At 41.4% G+C, this 24896-nt stretch overlaps 1 protein-coding gene across 1 annotated transcript in view; it reads right to left on the reverse strand.

Moving 5' to 3' along the window:
• Window positions 1-10181: 10181 nt before the first annotated feature.
• The window catches only part of SLC22A4 (solute carrier family 22 member 4), a 54167-nt gene continuing 39452 nt past the window's right edge, over window positions 10182-24896 (reverse strand). Inside the window, exons 8-10 of the mRNA XM_084886637.1 lie at window positions 24187-24369; window positions 22530-22665; window positions 10182-19359 (exon numbers count right to left, since the gene is read on the reverse strand). Coding sequence (XP_084742763.1) covers window positions 19284-19359; window positions 22530-22665; window positions 24187-24369 — 395 coding nt within the window. The 3' untranslated portion in view covers window positions 10182-19283. The remainder of the gene's footprint in view (window positions 19360-22529; window positions 22666-24186; window positions 24370-24896) is intronic.

Here is a 24896-nt window from a genome sequence, read left to right on the forward strand (position 1 = left end):
GGGACCTTTCCGTGTTTTGGTCTCTAACAAGCCCTTTTAGTTGTCCTTTAACGTGTGCGAACGAACGAAAGTAAAAATTTAACATTAATATTATTGATGATCCCAGGCTAGGATTAAATAGTCTTAGATTAATTGTCTCCGCACAAGCTTTGACTAGTAGCAATGAGAAGGGAAAAAAAAAAAAAAAAAAAAGCAACTAGCGATTGTAAACTGGGGTCATCGCACAATAGAGTAAGTGTGGTAGGCAGTTAGCCAGACACAAGCAGAGCAAGGAGAAGGGGCCAGGTACGGAAGATCACCGGCACTGATTCCCTGGCAAAGGACAATCGTAGAGTGGTGCCTGAAGGATTGGGGAGCTGGGTGCCTGCAGGATTGGGGTGCCAGGTCCCTGCAGGATGGCCCCAAATAGCCCAGGCTAGCAGTGACACCTCTGAATTGGCTTGGGACATATTTATCTCTTGTAGGTGGGGAACCAGTCCGCAGCGCCTGGAGGTACCCTTTTAGGATGCATATTTGCCAACTGGGAGAAATTTGACCCTGAGTCCCTCAAGGTTCTTTGGCAGCATAACCCAGCCTCACTATGAAATTGGCAATGGAAAGGTTTGGCCACTTAATGGCACATTAAGTTTGATACTAACTACCCTACAGTTAGACCTGTTTTGCTGTTCCTAAGGGAAGAGGGTGGAGGATGTGTCTTTTCCCTACAGCCACATCTTTATGGCTTTCAGAAATTGTTAGGGACAAAAGTAGAATGTCGGGGACTAGGTATGGTTAAGGGAGGTATTAATCGGGCTCTCTTAACCATGACTGCCATGTGTTGGTTAAAGGACATTACATTTTAATATTTCCTACAGCTTCCGTGATATACTATGTTAGTACAGTTTGGGTAATATTGTATTTCAATTTTTTTCTTGAAATATTAATGTCTATTGCATGTAACATTATTATATTTGAAATTGTTTTTCTTGAAATTAAAAAGAGAGAGAGAAGAAAAGACATTCTAACGTGGCTGGGAGTTGTATTTATTCTAAGACATTCTAACTGGGAACTGGGAGTCATCCTGAGACCTTGAAGTCAACCTTGGAATGCGGTCTATTCTCATTCAAGAACGCCTATTATTATCATGGAAAGATGAACAACCTTGTTGCCCCAACCCAGCCTGTAATCCCTTCCTCCCCATGTAATCTTTGTCCTGCCCTATCTAAGCAGCTGGTTTATAGGCTGCAGAGCAGTTTTTTGTGGGTGACCTGCTGCTCTCCCATTCTGCCTGCAGTATTGGAATAAAGGCTCATATATGATTCAACCCTGTCTCTGCTTAATTGGTTCAAGTAGTGACAGGCAGCATGGACCCATTGATTGTCTGGTTACAAAATGACCCTCAGCTATGTACCACTGGTAAACTACATTTCTCTGTAATTGCTACAGAACTGGAAAGAAAAAATAACCAGATGGGGGGGAAATTACAAAAATGGGTGAAAGAATTTGTCAGTCCTTTGCCAACATTTGCCAGTCCTTCAAGTATTAAAAAGGACTGTTCTTGCTTTCCAAATTAAATCTTTACAAGGCCAGAGGTGTGTCTCCAGAAATAATTCAAAGCCCAACAAACTTATCTGAGCCATCTTTTAAAATGCAGGTTTCGCCGGGACCGGTTTGGCTCAGTGGTAGAGCGTCGGCCTGCGGACTGAGGGGTCCCGGGTTCGATTCTGGTCAAGGGCATGTACCTTGGTTGCGGGCACATCCCCAGTGGGGGATGTGCAGGAGGCAGCTGGTCGATGTTTCTCTCTCATTGGCATTTCTAACTCTCTGTCCCTCTCAATTCCTCTCTGTGTAAAATCAATAAAATATATATTAAATAAAATAGAATAAAATAAAATGCAGGTTTCTAGGAGGTAATCCACATTAAAAGGAAAAAAATCTTAACCACCTGAGCAGATCAAATTAAGTTATTTCAGCTGTTAAACATTGATTGCTGGACAAATCCTAAAGTCACTACTTTTAGCTTTTAAAAAAATATTTTTATTGATTTCAGAGTGGAAGGGAGAGGGAAAGGAAGAGATAAAAACATCAATGATGAGAATCATTGATTGGCTGCCTCCTGTACACCCCCTACTGGAAATTGAACCCACAACCCAGGCATGTGCCCTTGACCAGGAATTGAACTGTGAAACTCCTGGTTCATAGGTTGATGCTCAACCACCAAGCCACACCAATTGGGCAAGAGACATTTTTTAAGCAATTTGGCAAATTATATATTTTCTTCCTATTTGATCCCTCCAAAATTAGGCAATTCTTTTTTTATTTTTTATTTTATTTTATTGATTTTTCACAGAGAGGAAGGGAGAGGGATAAAGAGTTAGAAACATCAATGAGAGAGAGTCATCGACCAGCTGCCTCCTGCACACCCCCCACCGGGGATGTGCCCACAACAAATGTACATGCCTTTGACCGGAATCGAACCCGGGACCTTTAGTCCGCAGGCCGACTCTCTATCCACTGAGCCAAACCAGTTTCAGCAAAATTAGACAGTTCTTAATGAGTGAGCCATGGCAATAAGTTACTTTGCATGAATTCAATAAGGCCAGTTTCCTATTGTGGTTTTATTAACCAAGACCTTGACTAGAATGTCATATTTGAAAGACACATGCCTGGACTCTGGATGTCATCAAAAAGCCTTGAGGAATGCAGATGGACTTTATAGTCAATAACATTGTAAACCACCCATTATTTTGACATTGTTTCTGTAAAATGCTGACTCTGAATAATATGTAATTTGTAGATAAACAGCATAAGAATCCTAGGAACTAACTTCAGAAGATACAGACTCTGACCTTCAGTCATCCCAGCTCTAGGAGAATTGCTGACCTTCAACCGTAAAACCAGGATGGCAAAGAACTAGGATGACCAAGACCAGGATGACCCACACTGGACCTTCACTTGACCAGTTTCAAGATCCATATCGGAATGGACTGTGCTGGACTGCAGGTAAGAGAACGTTTCGACTCCCTCCCCTTGATTATGTGGTTCTGCTTTGCCTCTCCCTCCTTGTAAAAACCTCTGCCTACACTGAGATGCTGAGATGGGCTTTGTGACAAGAGTCCTCAATATCCTCTTTCCTTTTTTACCAACATCTGTCTAATAATGAGTTTGTTTATTTGTGGCGACAGGCAGCAGAGCTTGAGTTCTTGTTACAGTTTTGGCAAGCCAGCCACGGGGGAGCGGGTTTACCACACCCAGGAAGCCCCTGGACTTTGGAGGGAGTTCCCCAGGCTGCCTGTGGCTGACTGACTCCCTGAGGGAACTTGGGAGTCCCTAGCAGCTGCCGAGTGTACTCAAGGACCTCTCCCCGTCATTCTCCCCCCCATCTCTCCCCTGTGTCCTCCACCCTCAGAGCTGGTCACCTGCTACATCCAGCTAGGGAAAGGAAAAGGGTTGTTGGTGGGCTGATGAGCCCAAACTGGGTAAAAGCCCTTAGTGTGCACAACCAGAAGTCCTAACCCACCTTTTGGGGCATCTCTGAACTATTTGGGATTTGTAGGAATCAGTAAGTGCCCCGTGATGGTGGGCATGGCTTCGTGATAAGAAAAGTGTGGGATTTGGTTGGAGCACTCTTTTAGTTTTGGTATTTGGATTTTTGACTGTTGTTTGCTTCTCTTGTTGCCTATATCTGTAGGTTATCCTTTTTTTGTGACTTTTATTTTGTAACTAGAGGCCCAGTGTATGAAATCATGCACAGGTGGGGTTCCTCAGCCTGACCGGCAATTGGGGGCCCTCTCACCTAGTCCCAGTCCCCAGTCGGGGCCAGCCAGCTGGAGGGGAAGGACCAAGGGAGGTTGGTTGTGGGAACACACTGACCACCAGGGGGCAGCTTCTGCATTGAGCATCTGCTCCCTGGTGGTCAGTGCACGTCATAGGTACCAGCCAGTTATCTATTGATAGTTGTAAAGGTTACTTAGGCTTTTATATAGGCTTTTGTTAATCTTCACCCAAGGATGTTTTTCCATTGATTGTTAGGGAGAGTGGAAGAGAGAGGGAAAGACAGAGAGAAACGTCGATTTGAGAGAAACACATCAATTGGTTGCCTTCTGCACAAGCCCTGACCAGGGCCCGGGCAGGGGAGGAGCCTGCAACCAAGGTACGCACCCCCACCCCCCGAAACTGAAGTCAGACTCTGGACCCTTTAAAGGTCTACAGGCTGATGCTCTATTCACTGAGCCAAATAGACTAGGGCCAGGGAAGGTTATCTTTTTTTAAAAAAAAAAATAATATATTTTATTGATTTTTTATAGAGAGGAAGAGAGAGGGATAGAGAGTTAGAAACATCGATGAGAGAGAAACATCTATCAGCTGCCTCTTGCACACCCCTTACTGGGAATGTGCCTGCAACCAAGGGGATATGCCCTTGACTGGAATCGAACCTGGGACCTTTCAGTCTGCAGGTTGATGCTCTATCCATTGAGCCAAACCGGTTTCGGTGGCAGGTTATCTTAATAGATGTGTTTTTAATTTAGAATATTGTTGCTTAAAGAAACTTTCATAGAAACCATACTGCTATATAGTTGCTTGTTCCTTCTTGTTTGTCTAATTCTTATTACTAATTTGCAGTTGGAGTTGTTTTGCCAAAGGTCTGGTAAATAGATTAAATCTCTTACAGGCAAGCTTTCCTATTGTTATGTCATAAGAATTATACTCAGAAAGATCTGAATTGATGGTCCAAAGAGAGGGAAAAGCCTGGCTGCAGTGGCTCAGTGGTTGAGTGTTGATTGACCTATGAACCAGGAAGTCATGGCTCAATTCCCAGTCAGGGGACATGCTCAGGTTGCAGGCTCTATCCCCAGTAGAGAGTATGCAGGAGGCAGCCAATCAATGATTCTCTCTCATCTCTCTCTCCTTCTCCCTTCCTCTCTGAAATCAATAATAATATAATAAAATTAAAAAAAAGAGGGGGAAAGGTCTCACTCACCTCCCAGAGAGTAAAAGGAAAATGTGATGAAATAAATCTTTTAAACACTCTTCCTCCTGGAGGTCTGGGAGCTACAGCAGTCCTGGGAACAATGGGGAAATTAATACCCACCCAAAACCCAGTGCAGGCTGTGGAAGCACTTTTAATGAATAAATAATTTAATATTGTTTCATAATGATGCATGATCTCTTGGTCAAATATGTCTGACAACCTTCCCAGGGTTTGGATTTTAAGAGACTTATTTTTTTTTCCCCTAGGAAAGAATTCCAAGCCAAGACTCAAAACTATTAGAGAACATTTATTTACAAAAATCACAGAGATAGAAGAAGCAATTCGTAGAAGAAATGGGCTTAGGAACATTTATAGAGGCAAAGGAAAGGCCCTAGAGCTCCGGAGTGCGGAGGGTAGTGTAACACACCTGGGGGGATAGGGCAGGGGAAGGGAAAGGGAAAGAGAAAGGTGTTCATGCTCTGGGGGGGGGGGGGGGCACCTAAGAGACTTTTCTTGATCTAGAATTGGCTTTGGGTCATAACAATGGAATCCGGGAATACCTCAGGATTTGTTTTCTCTCCTTATGAAGGAAAAATTTTTACTTAAGGTACATTTATGTAACTGTGGGTGAATAATCAGGAGAAACGCTCAGACTTAATGAACTGAAAATAATTGTAGTTTTTGTAACTTTTTGTTGAAAGTATTGCTGATCTAGTTTTCAGACGTAAGGAAAGTTGTTTGTTTTCTTAGAGCAATTTGATAAACAACATTAAAGCATTTATACTTTTCTTCCTACTTGATCCCTCCAGAATTTAAAAACTCTTAATGAGTATTATCATTATTTTCATGGCAATACTTATTTGTTTTTGGTTTTTTTATTTATTTTTTATTTTATTTATTTATTTATTTTTTTAATATATTTTATTGATTTTTTTTTTGCCCCCCTCCCTCCCTCCCACACATCCCCTCCCTCCCCAGAGTTTTGTGTCCATTGGTTGTACTTATATGCATGTATAAAAGTCCTTCGGTTGATCTATTATCTCCCCCAGATCTTCGTCCCCTCCCCGCTGTAATTTGACAGTCTACTTGTTGATATACTGTCTCTATATCTATCTTTTGGTTCATCAGTTTATAATGCTCTTTATTATCCACAAATGAGTGAGGTCATGTGGTGTTTCTCTTTCATTGACTGGCTTATTTCACTCAGCATGATGTTCTCCAATTCCATCCAGGTTGCTGCAAATGATGAGAATTCCTTCTTTTTTATGGCAGCATAGTATTCCATTGTGTAGATGTACCAAAGTTTTTGGATCCAATCATCTGCTGACGGACTGTATGAATCCAATAGGAATATGGTTTTTTCATGACAGGACATATAAAGCCAGTTCCCAGTTTCTGCTTTTTTAACCAATATTTTGACTGCAGTGTCATGTTTGAGAAAGAGATGCCTGGACTCTGATGTCAGCAAAAAGCTCTAAGGAATGAAGATTGACATAGAAGCCAATAAAAGCCCCTTGAAAAAATAGCCTGGTACTGTGCTTACTCATGGTTCGTGGTGGGCTTTCCCAGAAGGGATGAAGGCCGCTGTCCTTGGAGATGGCAAGGGAGGAGCCTTAAGAAATTTTAGGGAACTCAAGACCTTGAGGAATTAACCCAAACCTATAGGTATTGCAGGCAGAACCCGATGGCAACAGTGTGGTTTGGTTTCTTTGCCCAGAGAGGAAACTTTCTTGTAAGAGTCCCGCAAAGCAGACTTCAAAAGTTTATATGATCAACTGCTATCCTGTTGTGTTTATCCAAATAATCATGTCACATTAAAACTGGACTTAATGTAGTAAGTAAAAGTCTTGATTTGATTTTGATAAAAATTAGGGGTGATTTTAGGAGAAAAAATGTATTTCAATGGCACCTATAATACAATCCTATAAATAAAAGGCTAATATGCAAACTGTCCCCTCGACGGGGATTTGGACCAGGGGGTCGGGGCCAGCCAGCCAATTGCCCATGGCCCCTCCCTGCCGCCGCCCTCCATCAGCGCACAGGGGTGGGGCCAGCTGGACCCCATCTATGCATGAACTTGTGTACCAGGCCTCTAGTTATAAATATTAGGTTCTGGTTCAGTATATTGTCTATAATATTGTATGTCTCACCTATGAACTAGACTGGATCCTAGATTTTTCTAGTTTCCTGAAATAGTTTGGCTCTAACTCCCTAACTTCCATGGAAATGGAAGAAAAATTGACAGTGGGGACTTGTAACAGTGGAAAATTGTAACCCACCCTATGTTCTCTTGCTACTGTTTCTGTAAAATGCTGCCTCTGACTAATATGTAGCTTGTGGATAAACAGCATGTTTGTTTAACAACTGTCCTAGCCGGGTTTGTTCAGTGGATAGTGTCCTCGGGTGAGGATTAACAAAACAAACAAACAAAAATCCTAGGAACTATTTACACTTGAATAGCTACACCTTTTGATAGCCTAAGGGCAAGTTTACATGTAAACAAGTTTGCTCTCAATTCCCAGGGCAGGAAAAAAAAAAGGTTTAAAATTATTAGATTTTAAAATTTATTCTTAGAAGTGTAAAAGTTTATTAATTAAAAAACAACAACAACAACAACAACAAAAAGGAGATTGAAAAACCCGATGAACAATAATAGCTGTTCATTGTAGTAGAGTCGGTGATATGGGAGGGCAGTGGACTGACTGTTCTCCGGGAAAGGGAGGGAGGAAGAGACTGAACATAAACTGTGCACCTATGGATGAGGACAATGTGGGGTGGGGAGGGGGCAGAGGGTGGGGTGCGGGGGAACCTGGTGGAGGGGGGAAGAAATGAGGAACCTTTGTAATAATATGAACAATAAAGATTGATTTAAAAAAAAAAATCCTAGGAACTAACTTCAGAAGATACAGACTTTGACCTTCAGTCACCCCAGTTCTAGGAAATTTGCTGACCATAAAATCAAGATGACCAAGACCAGGATGACCCACACTGGACTATCACTTGACCAGTTTCAAGATCTTACTGGAATGGACGGTGCTGGACTGCACGTAGAGAACTTTTCAACTCCCTCCCCTGATTATTTTGTTCTGCTTTGCCTCTCCCTCCTTGTAAAAACCTCCGCCTGCACTGAGATGTACAGATGGCTTTGTGACAAGCATTCCCCATCTCCTCAGGTGACCAGCACTTGAATAAAACCTCTTTCCTGTTTTCACCAGCATCTGTCCAATGAGTTTGGCTTTTGTGCAGCAAGCAGCAGGACTTGGGTTCCGGTTACATATAGGTATTGCAGGCAAGTATGATGGCCATTAGAGCTCACACATGAGATTCCATCAAAGCAGATTTAAAGAGCCTATACAGCCCAGCTGTGGTGTGGGTAATAGAAAGAGAACTAAATGTGAGTTTTAAAATGTAGCCTGTTGGTGCCCTAGCCAATTTACTCGGTGGTTAGAGCATCGACCTATGCACTGAAGGGTCTCAGGTTCGATTCTGGTCAAGGGCACAGACCTGAATCTCTGCCTTTGTCAGGGCGCGCTCAGGAGGCAAACACATGGATGTTTCTCCGTGTCTATCCCTCTGCCTTCCACTTTCTCTGAAATTCAATGGGAAAAAATAGCCTCAGGTCAGGATAAAAAAAAAGGAGCCTATTGGGTGAACACTTCAATAGTGATAACATTCTAAATTGAAAATAAGAGAATGAGAAGGTAATGTAAAAAGCACTCAAACCTGTGATAAATTTTTGTGCATTTATTTAAGCCAAACTGTCAACAATTGTCAGGAAGCAGAATCTCAACAGACTGAGATAATGCTCGGGAGAATGGTAGTTTTGATGTGACCACCCACCATAAACTTCTTTTAGTAAAAAAAAAAATTAAATTTCCGACCATCTTTGCAGTTACTTTAGGTCTTTGAATTTGTAAGGCAGCCACGCAGGCTTTCCCTGAGCTAGTCATGATGCAGAGGGTCTGGTCTGTCCAGTCTCTGCTGTTGATCTCACAGATATTTTATGGGAAGGGAAACTTGAGCAAAATCTGAAATAGTGATTTTTGCTAAAATCTCGGAGACATTATTTGCCTTGGTCCCATAACATCAGAGGATGACCCAAAAGTGAAGGAACAGGAGTCTGTCCACCTCATCTGATCACATTTGTAGTGGCCTGTCATCGCCCATGCATATCGGCGTGTGGGGCTCAGCAGAGCAGCTGCAGCTGCAGCTGAGCGTGGCACCGCCGGCCTTCATCTTCGATGAGGATGCAGCACTTTGTGCTCTTTTCTGCTGCAAACACATCTCAAAAAAGTTAACAGGAAAGTCTGTGTTCATGAGCCCAGCTGTGGTCTGTACGTTTGACTTTGAGGGAGATTGGAGTTGCAGAAATAGAAGGGCCAGAGAAATCACATTTGAACTATTATAGGATCCTGCATTTTTAACCCCAGGCTCTTTTGACCTGGACACATTGGTAACTAACCACGAGGAGAATGGGCCTTGAAACATTCTTCAGACTAGGGGAGTTCGATAAGAAGTCATTTTTTAAAAGGACATAGATGTCCAAACTTCGACTGAGTATGATTTCCAATGTGAAATCCACAATCTGGCTTAAGAGATACAGAAAAGTTTTAAAATTTCATATAAATAATTACACATCACCATCAACTTGAGTGGCAGTAGGAATACAAACTTGCTCCCTTCATACCTATATAAAATGAGATGTGAAATACGGTACTTGCATCAAAAGACTGGTTATCAACCTCTAGAATAGATGGAAAAGATATTGGTGATGGCTAATGTTAGAAATACAAGTTTTTCTGAAAGAGTTTTATGTATGCATGTGACATAGAAAGAAAATTATTTTTTTTTGTTTTATTTTGTTTATTGATTTCAGAGAGGAAGAGAGAGGGAGAGGGACATTATTAATGTTGTTTACTTATTCGTCCATTCAGCAAATATTTGAATGGACTGTTATTTGAGAAAAGAGACAAGATACCTATTCTCTTGAAGCTCACATTTTATTTTATTTTATTTTAAAATATATTTTATTGATCTTTTTACAGAGAGGAAGGGAGAGAGATAGAGAGCTAGAAATGTTGATGAGAGAGTAACATTGACCAGCTGCCTCTTGCACACCCCCTACTGGGGATGTGCCCACAACCAATGTACATGCCCTTGATCGGAATCAAACCCAGGACCTTTCAGTCCGCAGACCGACGCTCTACCACTGAGCCAAACCGGTTTCGGCGAAGCTCACATTTTAATTGGGGGATGAGGAAGATGACAATAAACTTGAAAAAAATAAATACAAATTTCAAATACAGGTATACCATGGGATTATTGCAGGTTCAGTTCAAAGACCATCTCAATAAAACAAATATTGCAATAAAGCAAGTCATAGTCTCTTTGCTGATAGAAGGTCCTGCCTTCATTTATATATATATAAACACACACACACACACACACACACACACACACACACACAACACAACACAACATCTGTGAAGCGCAATAAACCAAGGTATGCCTGTGGTGATAAGGGCCAAGAAAAAAAGATGGTAAAGGATGATGGTGTAAAGAGTGATAGTCAGGCGGTGGCTACTATAGGTAAAATGGTGAGTGAATACTTTTTTTTAAAAGGTGATATCTGAGCTGGGATTCAAGGGATGAGAAGAAACCCATCATGTGAAGAGCTAGGAAGAGCGTGTGCCAAGCAGAGGAGCAGCAAGTACAACGGTTATGAGGTAAGCTCATGCGCCTCAAGCTACAGAGGGAAAACCAGCATGACCAGAACATAGTGATCAAAGAGAGCAGTAATGGGATCTAAGGGCAGAGACATTGGCAGGAGGCCAGTTTATAGCTAGTTCCTTGTGGACAGTGGCAAGGAGTTTTTATTTTTCAATTACAAGTGTCGAGGAGTTTGAATTTTATTCTAGGTGCAATGAGCAACGATAGCATATGTTCAAGCAGAGAAAGGATAAGGTGTGATTTCTATTATAAAAGAAGCACTTTGGCTGCTATGTGAAGAATTATGAAAACAGGTCAATGCATTAGAAAGTTGTTGCAGCATCTCAGGCAAGAGGATATAATGGCCTGAAGTAGAGTGTATCTGCAGAAGAGATAAATGGATGAATTCAGAATACATTTTGGAAGCAAAAGGTAACATGCCTTACTGTTGGATAAGGGAAGGAAATTAAGGATGACTGCTGGATTTTTTGGACTAAACAACTTGGAGGAAATTGGGTGGAGTGGAGGTTTGGGAAGTTAAAATTTTTCTTTAATTAAAAAATTATTGATGTAAAAGACACATAATATAAAATTTATCATCTTAACCATTTTTTAAGTGTATAGATCAGGGGCATTAAGTATATTTGCATTGTTGTGCAATCATCACCACCATCTAGAACTCTTCATCTTGCAAAACTGAAACTCTGTACCCATTGAACAATAATAGTGCTCCATTTTTCACCTTCTCCCAACCCCTAGCAATCGTCCTTCTGTTTTCTGTTTCAGTGAATTTCACCATTCTAGGTGCCTTATATAACGGGGATCATACAGTATTTGTCCTTTTATGACTGTTTATTTCACAGCATAATGTCCTCAAGGTTCATCTATGCTATAGCAAATGTCAGAATTTTCCTTCCTTTTTAACACTGAATAATATTCCACTGTATCTATATGTCACAGTTTGTTTATCCCTTCATTTGTTGATGGACACTGGGTTGTTGTCGATAATGTTGCTGTGAATATGAGTGTATACTAATAAATATTTCTTCAAGGCCCTGCTTTCAATTCTTTTGGGTATTACTCAGAAGAATTGCTGGATCGTATGATAATTCTATGTTTAATTAAAAATATATATATATTTTATTGATTTTTTACAGAGAGGAAGAGAGAGGGATAGAGAGTTAGAAACATTGATGAGAGAGAATCATTGATCAGCTGCCTCTTGCACACTCCCTACTGGGAATGTGCCCACAACCAAGGTACATGCCCTTGACCGGAATCGAACCCGGGACCCTTCAGTCCCCAAGCCGATGCTCTATCCATTGAGCCAAACTGGTTTCGGCTATGTTTAATTTTTTGAGGGACTGCCATACTACTTTCCACTGAGACTGTACCATTTTGTATTTCCAACAGCAGCACGAAGTTTCTGGTTTTTCCATATCCTCACTGGCACCGGTTATTTTCTGTTTTTAATAGTAGCCATGCTAATGAGTGTGAGGCGCTACCTCATTTTAGTTTTAATTTATATTTTCCTAATGATAGTGATGTGGAGGTTAATTTCATGTGCTTGTTGGCAATTCGTGTATTTTCTTTGGAGAAATGCCTATTCAAGTCCTTTGTTCATTTTAAACTCAGGTTGTTTAGTTGTTATTGAGGTGTAGGAGTTCTTTATTCTAGATAATAAATCCATCAGCTATATGAATTGCAAATATTTTCTTCCATTCCATGGGTAGCTTTTCACGCTATTGATTGTGTGACCTCTTCGTGCAGAAGTTTTAAATTTTCATGTAATTCAGTTTATCTATTTTTTCTTTTGTTGCCCGTGCAAGAGTTTTATTTAAAACATAAAAATAGACTTATATTTAAATATATTTTTTAGTTATTTTAAAATATAGATTTGGAGACAGCTGGATATATGAAACGGATGGTCATAGGAGAGGTCAAATAAAATATAAATTAGGGAGTTATCCACATGTGGACAAAAAAGGGTCCACGTTCTAAACCTGTTAGATCAAGGAGGCCTACACGGTGGGCCTTAGAAAGTCAGAGACTGAAAGCAGTTACATAGCATGGTCTGAACATAAAAATTCCTAACTAAAAGCCAGCTGTAGCTTCCTTGGCAAAGGTCAATCTTTACCTTAAAGTGAGTCTGTCTTTTTAAAAAGGCATTAATAGTTTTATATTGTTAAAATAATATTTTGAATTATTGTACTAATCATTAAAACTATTTCTTTTTACTTTCTTTTAAGTGATACCACTAGAAGCCTTAAAATTACACTATGTGGGTTGCATCATATCTATAGGACAATGCTAGTGGTTAACACTAACGTGAGACTACCTGGTAATACAAGGGTGGTCACAGCCTACTATGGAGGGAAGTTGTTAGAGAGTGGGAATTTTTGCACATGCTTCCTCCTGGTCGACTTGGCCATAAATCCCAGCTGCAACTCACAAAATAGCCTTACGCAGTGTTTCCCAAAGTGTGGTACACGTACCCCCAGGGGCACGGGAAGAGTTTGGTGGGGGTACGTGTTGCACCGGAGTTTGGTGGGGATATGCACTGCACCGTGCTTAGCTGCACCTAATTCTACGTTCTCATGAGTACGAGGGGTACTCAGCGTTACAAAAATTATAGAAGGGGTACACATGTCAAAAGTTTGGGAAACACTGCCTTATAGGATAAATTATTGTCAGTTTTCTAGAGAACAGGATGCCAGGAAGCCTTATAAGATAGATCACTGTCAACTTTCCTGATAACAGGATGCAGTTACTTACTCCACCAGGCGCCAGGACCCTGTACATAGCATGCTGACATTACCTAAGAAAAACTACTTTGTTTTAAATTGTTTTAAACAGGATGCAGTGAATGTGTTTAAAAACGGTTGTTCACAAAGGGTCGGGCTGCTCTCTGGGCTTGCTGTGTGGAGAGAGAGCAGTCAGTCGACCAGTTGTTACGGGCTCCCTAAATTTTAATTTGGTCTGGACTCCAGTGGTCGTTCATTCGCGTTTGCTCCACAACAAAGATGAGTAAACGAAAGGATGGGGGTAGTGGTGTGACTGAGTTGAAGGGATCTTGAGGGACACTAGAAGGTAAAGGAAAGGACATCAAGGTCAGAGCTGAAGGATCAGGAGGAAAGTAAATAGTCCTGGGATGAGATGGTTATTGTGCCTGATGAGGTAATCTAGGGTGTGTCCTTGGCAGGAAGGAGCTGAAATACAGGTAAAGGTTAAATACTTTGAGGTTGAGGTGTAAAATTACTTAGCCTTCCGAGCACAACAGGCATCACTACCCCTGGCTGGGTTTTAGAGAGCTCATAGAATGCGGACAAGCAGCTGGGAAGATTGTGCTAATAGCAACCACAAAGCACAGTGTAAACCTCAAAGAAGGCATTTTATAGATGTGAAGCTGAGGGAATTATGGTTTGGAAACAGGAAAGTGCTGAGACCTTCCCTGGCCCTGAAGTTCATAGAAAGTGGTAACTGAACAGCCTCTATTTGAGAGACAGGAAGAACCACGAGGGAAGTGGAGTGATGGGGAAGCCAGGTCTCTGTCAAGGCCAAGATGTAGAGAGAGCAACCGGGACTATATTTGCAGGAGGAGAATTGTTTGTCCACAGTGGAATGGGCTTTCACTGTAGCAGGGAAAGCAACAATAGGAGGATGAGATGCAGGGACAGAGAGTATTTGACTTCAAGAAGGATTATATTTGCCATGTTGGAGAAGGATGGTCTTAAGATTCTCAAAACTTGGTTTAAGACTTCTCTGTGTTCAGAGGCATTGGGTGATAGTTCAAATCCTCATAATATTTTGCAATCCATTCAGTGGCCTATTAAATATATAAACTCAATAATAGGGTAATTTGCCTCAGCAAAGCAAGCTTGGCTTGGTCCAAATCAGGGGAGAGGTGACTGCTGCTCAAGTTGCATGGAGGAGGAGAGATATAAACATACCTGGGTCTCAATGGAAGAAAATGACTTTGACCTGAGTTTCAGCTCCACAGAGCTCACCCCCAAGTGGGAGGCATTGAGCTAGTTGCTGTGGCCACACAGGTAAGAGTTAATCATCTGGCTAGACTGAGCCCACTAAGAGCAGGAAGTTTGCATTTTCTTCCATGATCTTCATCTTTGCTCTCCAAGACCTCACACTTAGTTGACACTCAATAAAAGTTTTTATTTTTAAACATCTTTATGATTAGAAAAATAATTTATGTTATTTGTGAAACATTTTTAAGATTGCAAAGAGTTTTATTTAAAACATAAAAATAAACATACATTTAAATATATGAGTACTTTAAAGTTATTTTAAAATATAAATTTGGAGACAGCTGGAAAAATGAGACTAAAGGTCATAGGAGAGATCAGCATAAAATATAAATTAGGGAGTTTTCCACATGTGGACGAAAAAGGGTTCACATACTAAATCGGACAAGATTAGAGAGGCCTTCATGATGGGCCTTAAAAAAATCAGAGACCAAAAGTAACTACATAGGATGATCTGAACATAAAAATTCCTGACTAAAAGCAGGCCTGTAGCTTCCTTGGCAAAGGTCAGTCTTTACCTTCAGGGAGCCTGTCTATTGTCTTTATAAAAAATATAATAATAATTTTATATTGTTGAAATAATATTTTGAATTATTACATTATTAAAACTTACTTTTTACTTTTTAATGACGCCACTAGAAACCTTAGAATTACACTATGTGAGTTGCATTATATCTGTGATAAATATTTATGTGCATAAATATTTCTTATATCTCTGATGATTTCCCAGTTGTAGAATTAATACCTCAAAAAAAACTCCAGCATTTTAAGACTCTGAAAACACTTTGCCAATTGATTTTCTAGAAAATATGCACTATGGTGATTAGCAGATCTTGCTAAACTGATCATTAAAAAATTGAACTGCTTTCTTACACCTTACACCAAACAACTGTTGCCCTTAAAACCCCTTCTCAGCCCCCACCAGAGGTTCTGCCTTTGCAGTTCATCCTGATTAGGTTCTGATTGGTCAATTTCTATGCCAGTAAATGTCAAAAGCTCCACCTCCTAGGCAGCCATTGGTTCCTCACACTTCACCCAGATTTGGTTCTGATTGGTTGGTTTCTATGCCAGTCAATGTCTCCAGGCCTAACAATGGGCCTAATCAGAAAGGAAGGGCTGATCAGCAGCCCCAGCCGAGGCCCAAGAGAAACAGTGGTGTGGCTGCTGGCCAGGCTCTGAGAGAAAGAGAGAGGCAAGGGCTGATCAACAGCTATCATGGAGGTTATGGATCAGACCCTGCGTCTCCCTTCAGGTCTCTCTTTAGGCCTTATCTGCAGCTATCAGTGCAGATATGAGGATTATATATTTTTGTCTGCCAAGAGCATCTCCTCCTGATGAAAAGGGTCCCCCGCACCATTTAAGCAATTCTATCCTATATAATCTATCTATACTACTAAAAGGGTAATATGCTAATTAGACCAGGTCAACTGGCCATCTTCTGGATGTCCGACTTCCTTCCAGATAAAGCCATGGTGATGGGGGCTGAGGCAGAGAGGGCAGTTGGGAGAAACATCAGGCTGACAGGAAGGGCCACTGGGGCAAGATCAGGCTGGCAGGGGAGGGCAGTTTGGGGAAATCAGGCAGGCAGGTGAGTGGTTGGGAGCCAGTGATCCCAGATTGTGAGAAGTATGTCTGACTGCCGGTTTAGGCCCAATCCCATAGGTATCAAGCCTAAACTGGCGGTCAGACATTACCCAAAGGGTTCCCAATTAGAGAGGGTGTAGGCTGGGCCGAGGGAACCTCACCCCCATGCACGAATTTTGTGCATTGGGCCTCTAGTCATATATAATAAAAGGCTAATATGCAAATTGTCCTCACAGGCAGGAATTTGACTGACCAGGAGTTAGATGTGCACTGACCACCAGGGGGTGGCCCGGGTCATGGCAGTCCTTGGTGATGCGGTGCTGGCAGCAGGCAGCAGGCAGCAGTGGAGGCACTGCAGCCCCAATGGGTCCTGATGAGAGCGGGACCATGGCAGGATGGTGGAGCAGGTGAGCGGGAGGTGTCAGGCCAAGGCAGGTGTGAGCAGGGGCCCCAATTGCCCCACCAGTTGCCCCAGAGACGGGTCCTGATCACTGGCCAGGCCTAGGGACCCTACCCATGCACGAATTTAATGCACTGGTCCTCTACTAAAATATAAAGCACTCATACAAACAGCAATAAAAGGTAATTATCACATCCTTACTTTTTGTATTTAAAAAAACTTTAAGAGCCTTTTACATTTAGGTGCTTAAATATTCAAATATCTATGTATCAAACATAACATTTCTTACCAATTAAAGTATTTTAATATATTTTATTGATTTTCCCACAGAGAGGAAGGGAGAGAGACAGAGAGCCAGAAACATCGATGAGAGAGAAACATCGACCAGCTGCCTCCTGCACACCCCCCATCGGGGATGTGCCCGCAACCAAGGTACATGCCCCTGACCGGAATCGAACCCGGGACCCCTCAGTCCGCAGACCGACGCTCTACCGCTGAGCCAAACCGGTTTTGGCCAATTAAAGTATTTTAATTAAAATAAATATTTATCAAAAGATAAGCAGGCAAGGTCCCTGGCTCCCAGAGGCTAATCACCATATGGAGGTGGGGAGTAGAGCCCAACAGAGTGAGGGTAACAAGTACTAGGAGAGCACAGCAGAGTGAACACTCACTGCTACTGGGAATGAAGTTCAAGGAGAGCTTCTTGGGAGTCAGCATGGCCTCCTCTCTGTGGGACAGGCTGCCTAGTGCCTGGCGGAGAAGGTGGGATGACCATCAGACAGGCTGTATCAGTGGGGAAATAAAAGCAGGATATAGCTGCTCACCAGTATCCCCAAAGACAAAGCATAAGCTATTCTAAGATATTTTAGTGGATTTTCAGTAACAATCAAAATGCAGAAGCAGTGTGTCAGTAGGATATAAAATATGTGTTAGAAATATGGCGGTCTAGAGAACAAATTCTGAGCTTATCAGAAAAGTTCAAGATAAGAATTTCAAAATAATGAATGTATCAGGATGTTACACCAAAGCTTCCTTTGAAAAATGTTTATACAGCCTGGCTGGTGTGACTCAGTGGTTGAGCGTCAGGTCAACCTATATATGAACCATGGTTCGATTCCTGGTCAGAGTACATGCCCGGGTTGCGGGCTCGATCCCCAGTAGGGGGCGTGCAGAAGGCAGCCGATCATCATCCTCATTGATGTTTCTATTGCTCTCTCCCTCTCCCTTGCTCTCTGAAATCAATAAAAATACATTAAAAAAAGAAAAATGTTTTGACAGTGAAAGTTAATATTTGGGGATAAATATTTTGAGGAGATGATGCCACGAAGCAGCATATTACAAATTAGTAGCTGTCTATTTCCACGCACACACCTTGGCCCTGGATGTATTAAAGGGCCATCAGTAGCTCATCACCGTGCTGCCCTCAGTGAAGCCACCCTCAACGAAAGCCTGCTGCCCCAAGTAACTGCTTGCTGTGCTATCATCTCAACCCAAAACATGGTGCAACATAGAGCTAAGATTTATTTTCTGAATTTCTGGTAGCTTTTAGCTTCTACACCGCTCATTCCTGGAGCAGAGGTTCCGTGACTGCTGATCAAAAGCACCCTGGGTGGAGTGGATGTAGCCGCACACTGTGCTTGGGAAGGTGTATTGATGGAAATAACTGTTTTAAAAGGCTTCCTAGGTGGTTGGCTTGCACAGCCTTCTCCCTAGGTGCTGACCCCTCGTGGCTGTGGGCCACACAAACCATCTCTACCAATCGTACTGTTTTGCGGTTTTCATGATTCTCTCTTTACCAGTGAAATATCTCTTAAGCCAGTCTTAGGAAATAGAAGGTTTAGTTATGTGCTCAAAGAGAGCACAAAAGTGGATCTTTTAATAGTCTGTGAGCTGTGGCCCCTGGCATTGTAGCTGGGAACTGCTCTGGTTCCCTTCTTAAAAGCCAACAGGTGCCCAGCCACTGTGGCTCAGTGGTTGAGCATTGATCTAGGAACCAGGAAGTCATGGTTTGATTCTTGGTCAAAACACAAGAATCAGATTGTGAGCTCGATCCTCAATGGGGGCATGCAGGAGGCAACCAATCAATGATTCTCTCTCATCATTGATGTTTCTCTCTCTCCTTTCCTCTCTGAAATCAATAAAAATAATAATAATTAAAAAAAATAGGAGCCAGGCTAAGTGATCTCTTGCAAACACTGTTAATCCTCTCAAAGGAGTGTATAAAATTTTATGGCTAGGAATGCTGCCATTTGATTACAGCAGTATATAAGTTCACTGTAGAAAGGACTATAAATTTGAATGGGCCGGTTCACTTACACACACACACATACTCACACACACCCTGCTGTCACCTGACAGTTGTGTGAATACAGTGACACTTTTTATTTGGATAGCAGTTTTATGTGGACTCTATAGAAATGGTTAGTTTTTTTAAAACAGGAGATTATGTGGAAGAGTGGACCAGATTTTGCTAGATGACAAGCATTTCTCAACAGCAGGGCCCGTTTGGTTATAGTCAGTCCATTTCATCAGGAAAAGCTTTGGTTTCTTCAGGGTCTTACGTCTGTTTTTCAGTTCACCGAGTGGGGTAGACATTTTATCAGAATGAAGTTATTAGAACTTTGGGGTTTTCTTCGTTGTTCATTGAGTCTCTTGTTTTTCCCCCAGACCTGAACCTGAAAATAAGATGCGTGCTAAAGAAAATTAAATATTCACAACTCTCTTCCTCAAAATTCTAAACCGACACTGGAAAACAATGAACAAGTAACGAATGTATCTCTAAGTAGAACCTAGAGCTAATATTTTATTATTTTGAATATTTGGAGTCATTTTCTTAATTAACCATATACAAAACCCAGAATTTACACTCTTTTTTGTTTCCCTGAGGAAAGGATAGATTGTTAAGAATGAAGTGGTCATGAGTTAAAGTTCATATTGAACTGGTTGTATCATTATAAGGAAATAGCCTAACAAAAATATGCACCTTTTACTATGTGTTCTGTCAGAGATCAGAATCCATTCACATGATAAAAGACTTACCTTTATTATGGCCAGGCACTAAAACACGTTATCTTACATAACCTTACAATACTGAAGTTTAGTGAAAATTAAGTTTACCCCAAATTAAATTTCCCCAAATTTATGTGGTAGATGTGGGATTTGAAGCCAGGCAGTCTCATTCTAGAATCTAAACTCTTCCTACCAAACCACTTTACTTTAAATGTTTGCCAATCTGTGATAGCATAGGAAGATATTTGGTTTTTGTCCCTGTTACCAATAGAACTCTTAAATCCCTTGTGATTTCCTGAGAGATAGGGGTAATAGGAACATCTTTTGTTCAAATGAGGTGACTCTTGGCTGGGGCCCCCCCTAAGATAACTTCAGGATGGGATCTGGCCCCAGAAAAACCAAGTCTCGATGAGAAGACTGGAACTTTCACCCCACCCCCAACCTCCAGGGATTAGTAATTGACCATGCCTATGTCTCTGTGATGGAACCTCCATAAAACCCCCTACACAGTGGGGTGCAGAGAGCCTCTGAATGGTGAACACATCCCTGTGCTGGGCTGGGGCACTCCCCAACTCCACAGGGACAGAAGCTCCTTCCTGCTCTGTGGACCCTTTCGGACCTCTCCCCTCTCACCTCTTCATCTGGCTGTTCACTTGTATCCTTTACAATAAACCCAGTAATAGTAAGGAAGGTGTTTTCCTGAATTCTGCGAGTTGTCCTAGCAGATTACCAAACGTCCTTCAGGAGCGGGTGTGTGGAAACACCCAGCTTTGTAGCCAAGTGGGACAGAAGTGTGAGTCACCGGGGGACTTGATACCTGTGACTGACATCTGAAGGGAGACTGAGCCTTTAAACCAGTGGAGTCTGATGCAAACTCCAGGTAGTTAGTGTTAGAACTGAATTATAGGCCAGTTGGTGTTAGAATTGGTTGGTATCAGGAGGAAAAACCCTCATGATCTCATAAGCCAAAGAAATGATACTGAATTATTTTATTTGATATATTTTTATTAATGTGGATAATTTCTTCATATATACACTAAGTGGCCAGATTATTATGATCTCTGAACACATAATAATCTGGCCAACTCAAAATATATATATATATATATATATATATATATATATATATATATATATATATATATATATTTTAGAGGCCCAGTACATAAATTCATGCATGGGTGAGGTCCAGCCAGCCTGGCCAGGGGGAGAGGACATGGGCAGTTGGCCAGCCTGCATACTGGTCGAATTCCTGGTCAAGGGGACGATTTGCCTATTAGCCTTTTATTTATTTATTTATTAAAATATATTTTATTGATTTTTTACAGAGAGGAAGAGAGAGAGATAGAGAGCTAGAAACGTCGATGAAAGAGAAACATCGACCAGCTGCCTCTTGCACACCCCCTACGGGGGATGTGTCCACAACCAATGTGGTTGTGGGCACATCCCCAGTAGGGGGTGTGCAAGAGGCAGTACATTCCTTGACTGGAATCAAACCTGGGACCTTTCAGTCCGCAGACCGACGCTCTACCAACTGAGCCAAACCGGTTTCGGCTATTAGCCTTTTATTACATAAGATATACACTGAGTGACCAGGTTATTATGCGTTCAGAGATCATAATAACCTGGCCACTCAGTGTATATCTGCCACTGAAAAGTCCTTTTCTGTAAAGTGCTTGTTCATGACCTCTGCTAAATTTTCCTATTGAGTTGTTTGTCTTTTCCCCTACTAATCACTAAGAGCATTTTGTATATTAGGTATACCAGCCCTGAGTTTGTGTTGCATGTTGCAAATATTTCCCTCCTGCCTTGTTGACCTTTGTCTTTGTTTATGGTTTCTTTTTTGCTGTGCCAACGATTTCTAAAATCACATAATTAGCCATATCAATCTTTTCCTTTATGGCTTGTTACTTTTCAGATTATGCTCAGAAAGGCCCTCTCAAAAGTTATAAAAATACTTTTCTTCTGGTATGTTTATGATTTTACATTTTTAAAAAATAAATATTTTATTGATTTTTTACAGAGAAGAAAAAGAGAGAGGGATAGAGAGTTAGAAACATCGATGAGAGAGAACCATCGATCAGCTGCCTCTTGCACACCCCCTACTGGGGATGTGTCCGCAACCAAGGTACATGCCCTTGACTGGAATCGAACTCGGGACCTTTCAGTCTGCAGTCTGACGCTCTATCCACTGAGCCAAACCGGTTTCAGCAAAGATTTTACATTTTTAGGCTACAACTTTTAATCTTTCAGGAATTTATATGGATGCATTTTGAAGCAGGACTCAAATTTTTATTTATCTAGAATGGCTAGCTGAGCCGGGACCGGTTTGGCTCAGTGGATAGAGCATCGGCCTGCGGACTGAAAGGTCCCGGGTTCGATTCCGGTCAAGGGCATGTACCTTGGTTGCGGGCACATCCCCAGTAGGGGGTGTGCAAGAGGCAGCTGATTGATGATTCTCTCTCATCGATGTTTCTAATTCTCTATCCCTCTCTCTTCCTCTTTGTGAAAAATCAATAAAATATATTAAAAAATAATTTAAAAAATAAAATAAAATGGCTAGCTGAATGTTCTAATATCTTCTACTGAATAATCTAATGTTTCCTCACTGCTTTTGAATTTCTACTTTTTATCATATACAGAATTCTCATATTTTCTTGGGTTTAATTCAAATTCTATTCCAGTGATTTCTATTCCTATACCATTAGCACATTGTTTTCACTACCACTGCTTCATAATACACTTTATTATAATGACAAAGCTACTCTCCCTAGCTATTCTTGCATATTTATTCTTTCTGAGACATTTTGTACCATTTTTTAAAAGTTCCACTTACCATTTAACTTTCTGCATGTCCTCTAAGGACTCCGGTAGAGCCATTCCAAAACTTTCAGGGAAAAACAGGGTGATGATTCCGATCAGGATGGTCAGGCTGCCCATGAGGATGTAGGGCAGAGCTTTGTTGTAAGCACCTGTAAGGCACGGGACAGTGTTAGAAAAAGGGATTCTCCAGAAGCTTTCGAGCATCATTTTGTAAATGTGGCAAGCAGTACTTGACAGCAGTTTTAAACTGGAGCATTTTCTGAAGTTAAAAAGTAAGCAAAATACGCGATTTGTTTTGCATTATCTGAAGGTCTCTCATGTCAACTGGTATTCTCTAAGCTGCTATATGATCATGTTCCTTTGGTAGAAATAGCAAAGTTCTCCTCTGAAGATGTAGGTAACTGGAGGAGAGAGAATGGGAGGACCTTAAGAGGAAAGAGGATGACCAGCCTGGTGCAGGGACAGGTACTGGCTATCAAGACTGGTGTGACCTTTGCTTTGAACAAAGGCAGTAGGCTGCAGTGGATAGTGAGGTCCATGAAGTCAATGGACTGGAAAAAAAATCCAAGTAATATGTTCAATCCAATAATAATAATAATAATAAAAAAGTTAGGCACTGTGAAAGCAGTGCTCTGGTTTCTCTTTCTTTCTTTTTTCTTTCTTTCTTTCTTTTTTTTTTTTTTTGCAGAATTTATGTCTTGGTTTTATATATAATTGGAAGAACCACTTCATCTCTTCTTTATACAATGTCACTCAGGAGAATAACAGATCTTTATTTTGCTCCCCATCTGCACAGAGAGATTATAGAGGAACAACACACCCAAGAATTTTATTTGACAAAAAAAGCAACAATGAGTCACTAACAGGAGTAGTGCTTGTGAAATAGGAAGTCTTAGACTTCTCCATTTTTTATGTATCAGTGGCCCACCGTTTGACTATATGAGCATGATTTGAAAGTACAGGGAAGAACAAAGGGAAATGACACAATTCTATATAATAATGTGTTTTCTTGGGTGTTATTTAGGGCAGCTGTACAGAGGATGCATAAAATGTTTCTCTGTAAGAATTGAGTGTACCTATCCTGAGAATTCTTATATTCTTTGGGGATATAAATATATACCGAGTGGCCAGATTATTATGATCTCTGAATGCATAATAATCTGGCCACTCAGTGTGTGTGTGTGTGTGTGTGTGTGTGTGTGTGTGTGTGTGTGTGTATTAGGCCCAGTGCATGAATTCATGCATTGGTAGAGTTCAACCAGCCTGACCAGGGGGAGGGGACATGGGCAGTTGGCCAGCCTGCCTGCTGGTCGAACTCCTGGTCAAGGGGACAGTTTGCATATTAGCCTTTTATTATATATCAATAGGATATACACTGAGTGGCCAGATTATTATGTGTTCAAAGATTATAATAATCTGGCCACTCAATGTATATATATAATTTTGTTTATGTGTTAATACACACACACACACACACACACACACACACACACACACAAAATATTGGAAGCGCTACTCACCAAACTGTTAATATTAATTACTTCTAGGGGTATGATTCGGGGAACTGAGAGAGAAGACATAAACTTGTACTTTTTTCAGTACTTTCTATGCAGCGAAAACATATTACTTTTACATTTAAGAAAAGAACAGATCAGTGAGTTGTGTCTCACCGAGGTACACGAAGTAGGGAGCGATGATGCTGCCCACTCTGGAGGCCATGGAGGTGACGCCCACAGCCATGTTTCTGACCAGCGTGGGATAGAGCTCTGCAGTGAAGACGTACAGCATGGAGAAGGCAGAGGTGACCCCGAATTTCCCTAACATCACCATGCCGATGGACAAGAAGTTGTAATCTGGAGAAGAGACCCAGTGTAAACAGAGGTGCTTTCAAAGTGATATGTTCTCAACTCAGTAGCTTTTACGGTTCTCTTTGCTTGAAGGAGTGTGTTTTTCACAATGTAGAGATATTCCCTAAATAACACTTTTTCTTCAAATGTTTTAAAAAATGACATGGACAAAGATGGAGAGTGAGGGGTTGCCTTGTGCTTGGCTCTACTCAGGGGTCCTCAAACTTTTTAAAGTGGGGGCCAGATCACGGTCCCTCAGAGAGCTGGAGGGCCGGACTATATGAACTACTAATTCCTACTGTAACACCTCGGCTGCGCTCACTGCCCAAAAAACCTGGCGGGCCGGATCAGACTCCTCTGTGGGCCGCATGTGGCCCGCGGGCCGAAGTTTGAAGACCCCTGGTAGATCTTTTACATACTAAGTGACCTGCGTCCACTTTTACTTGTTACAGCACTTTCATGGTAAGTCGCTAGCATGTTAATATAGTTAAGTTTAATTTTCAACGAGAAGGACCAATGCTTTCTATCCTGTT

This window comes from Pipistrellus hanaki (genome assembly GCF_964339955.1).
Source record: "Pipistrellus hanaki genome assembly, chromosome: 5".
NCBI lineage: Eukaryota > Metazoa > Chordata > Mammalia > Chiroptera > Vespertilionidae > Pipistrellus > Pipistrellus hanaki.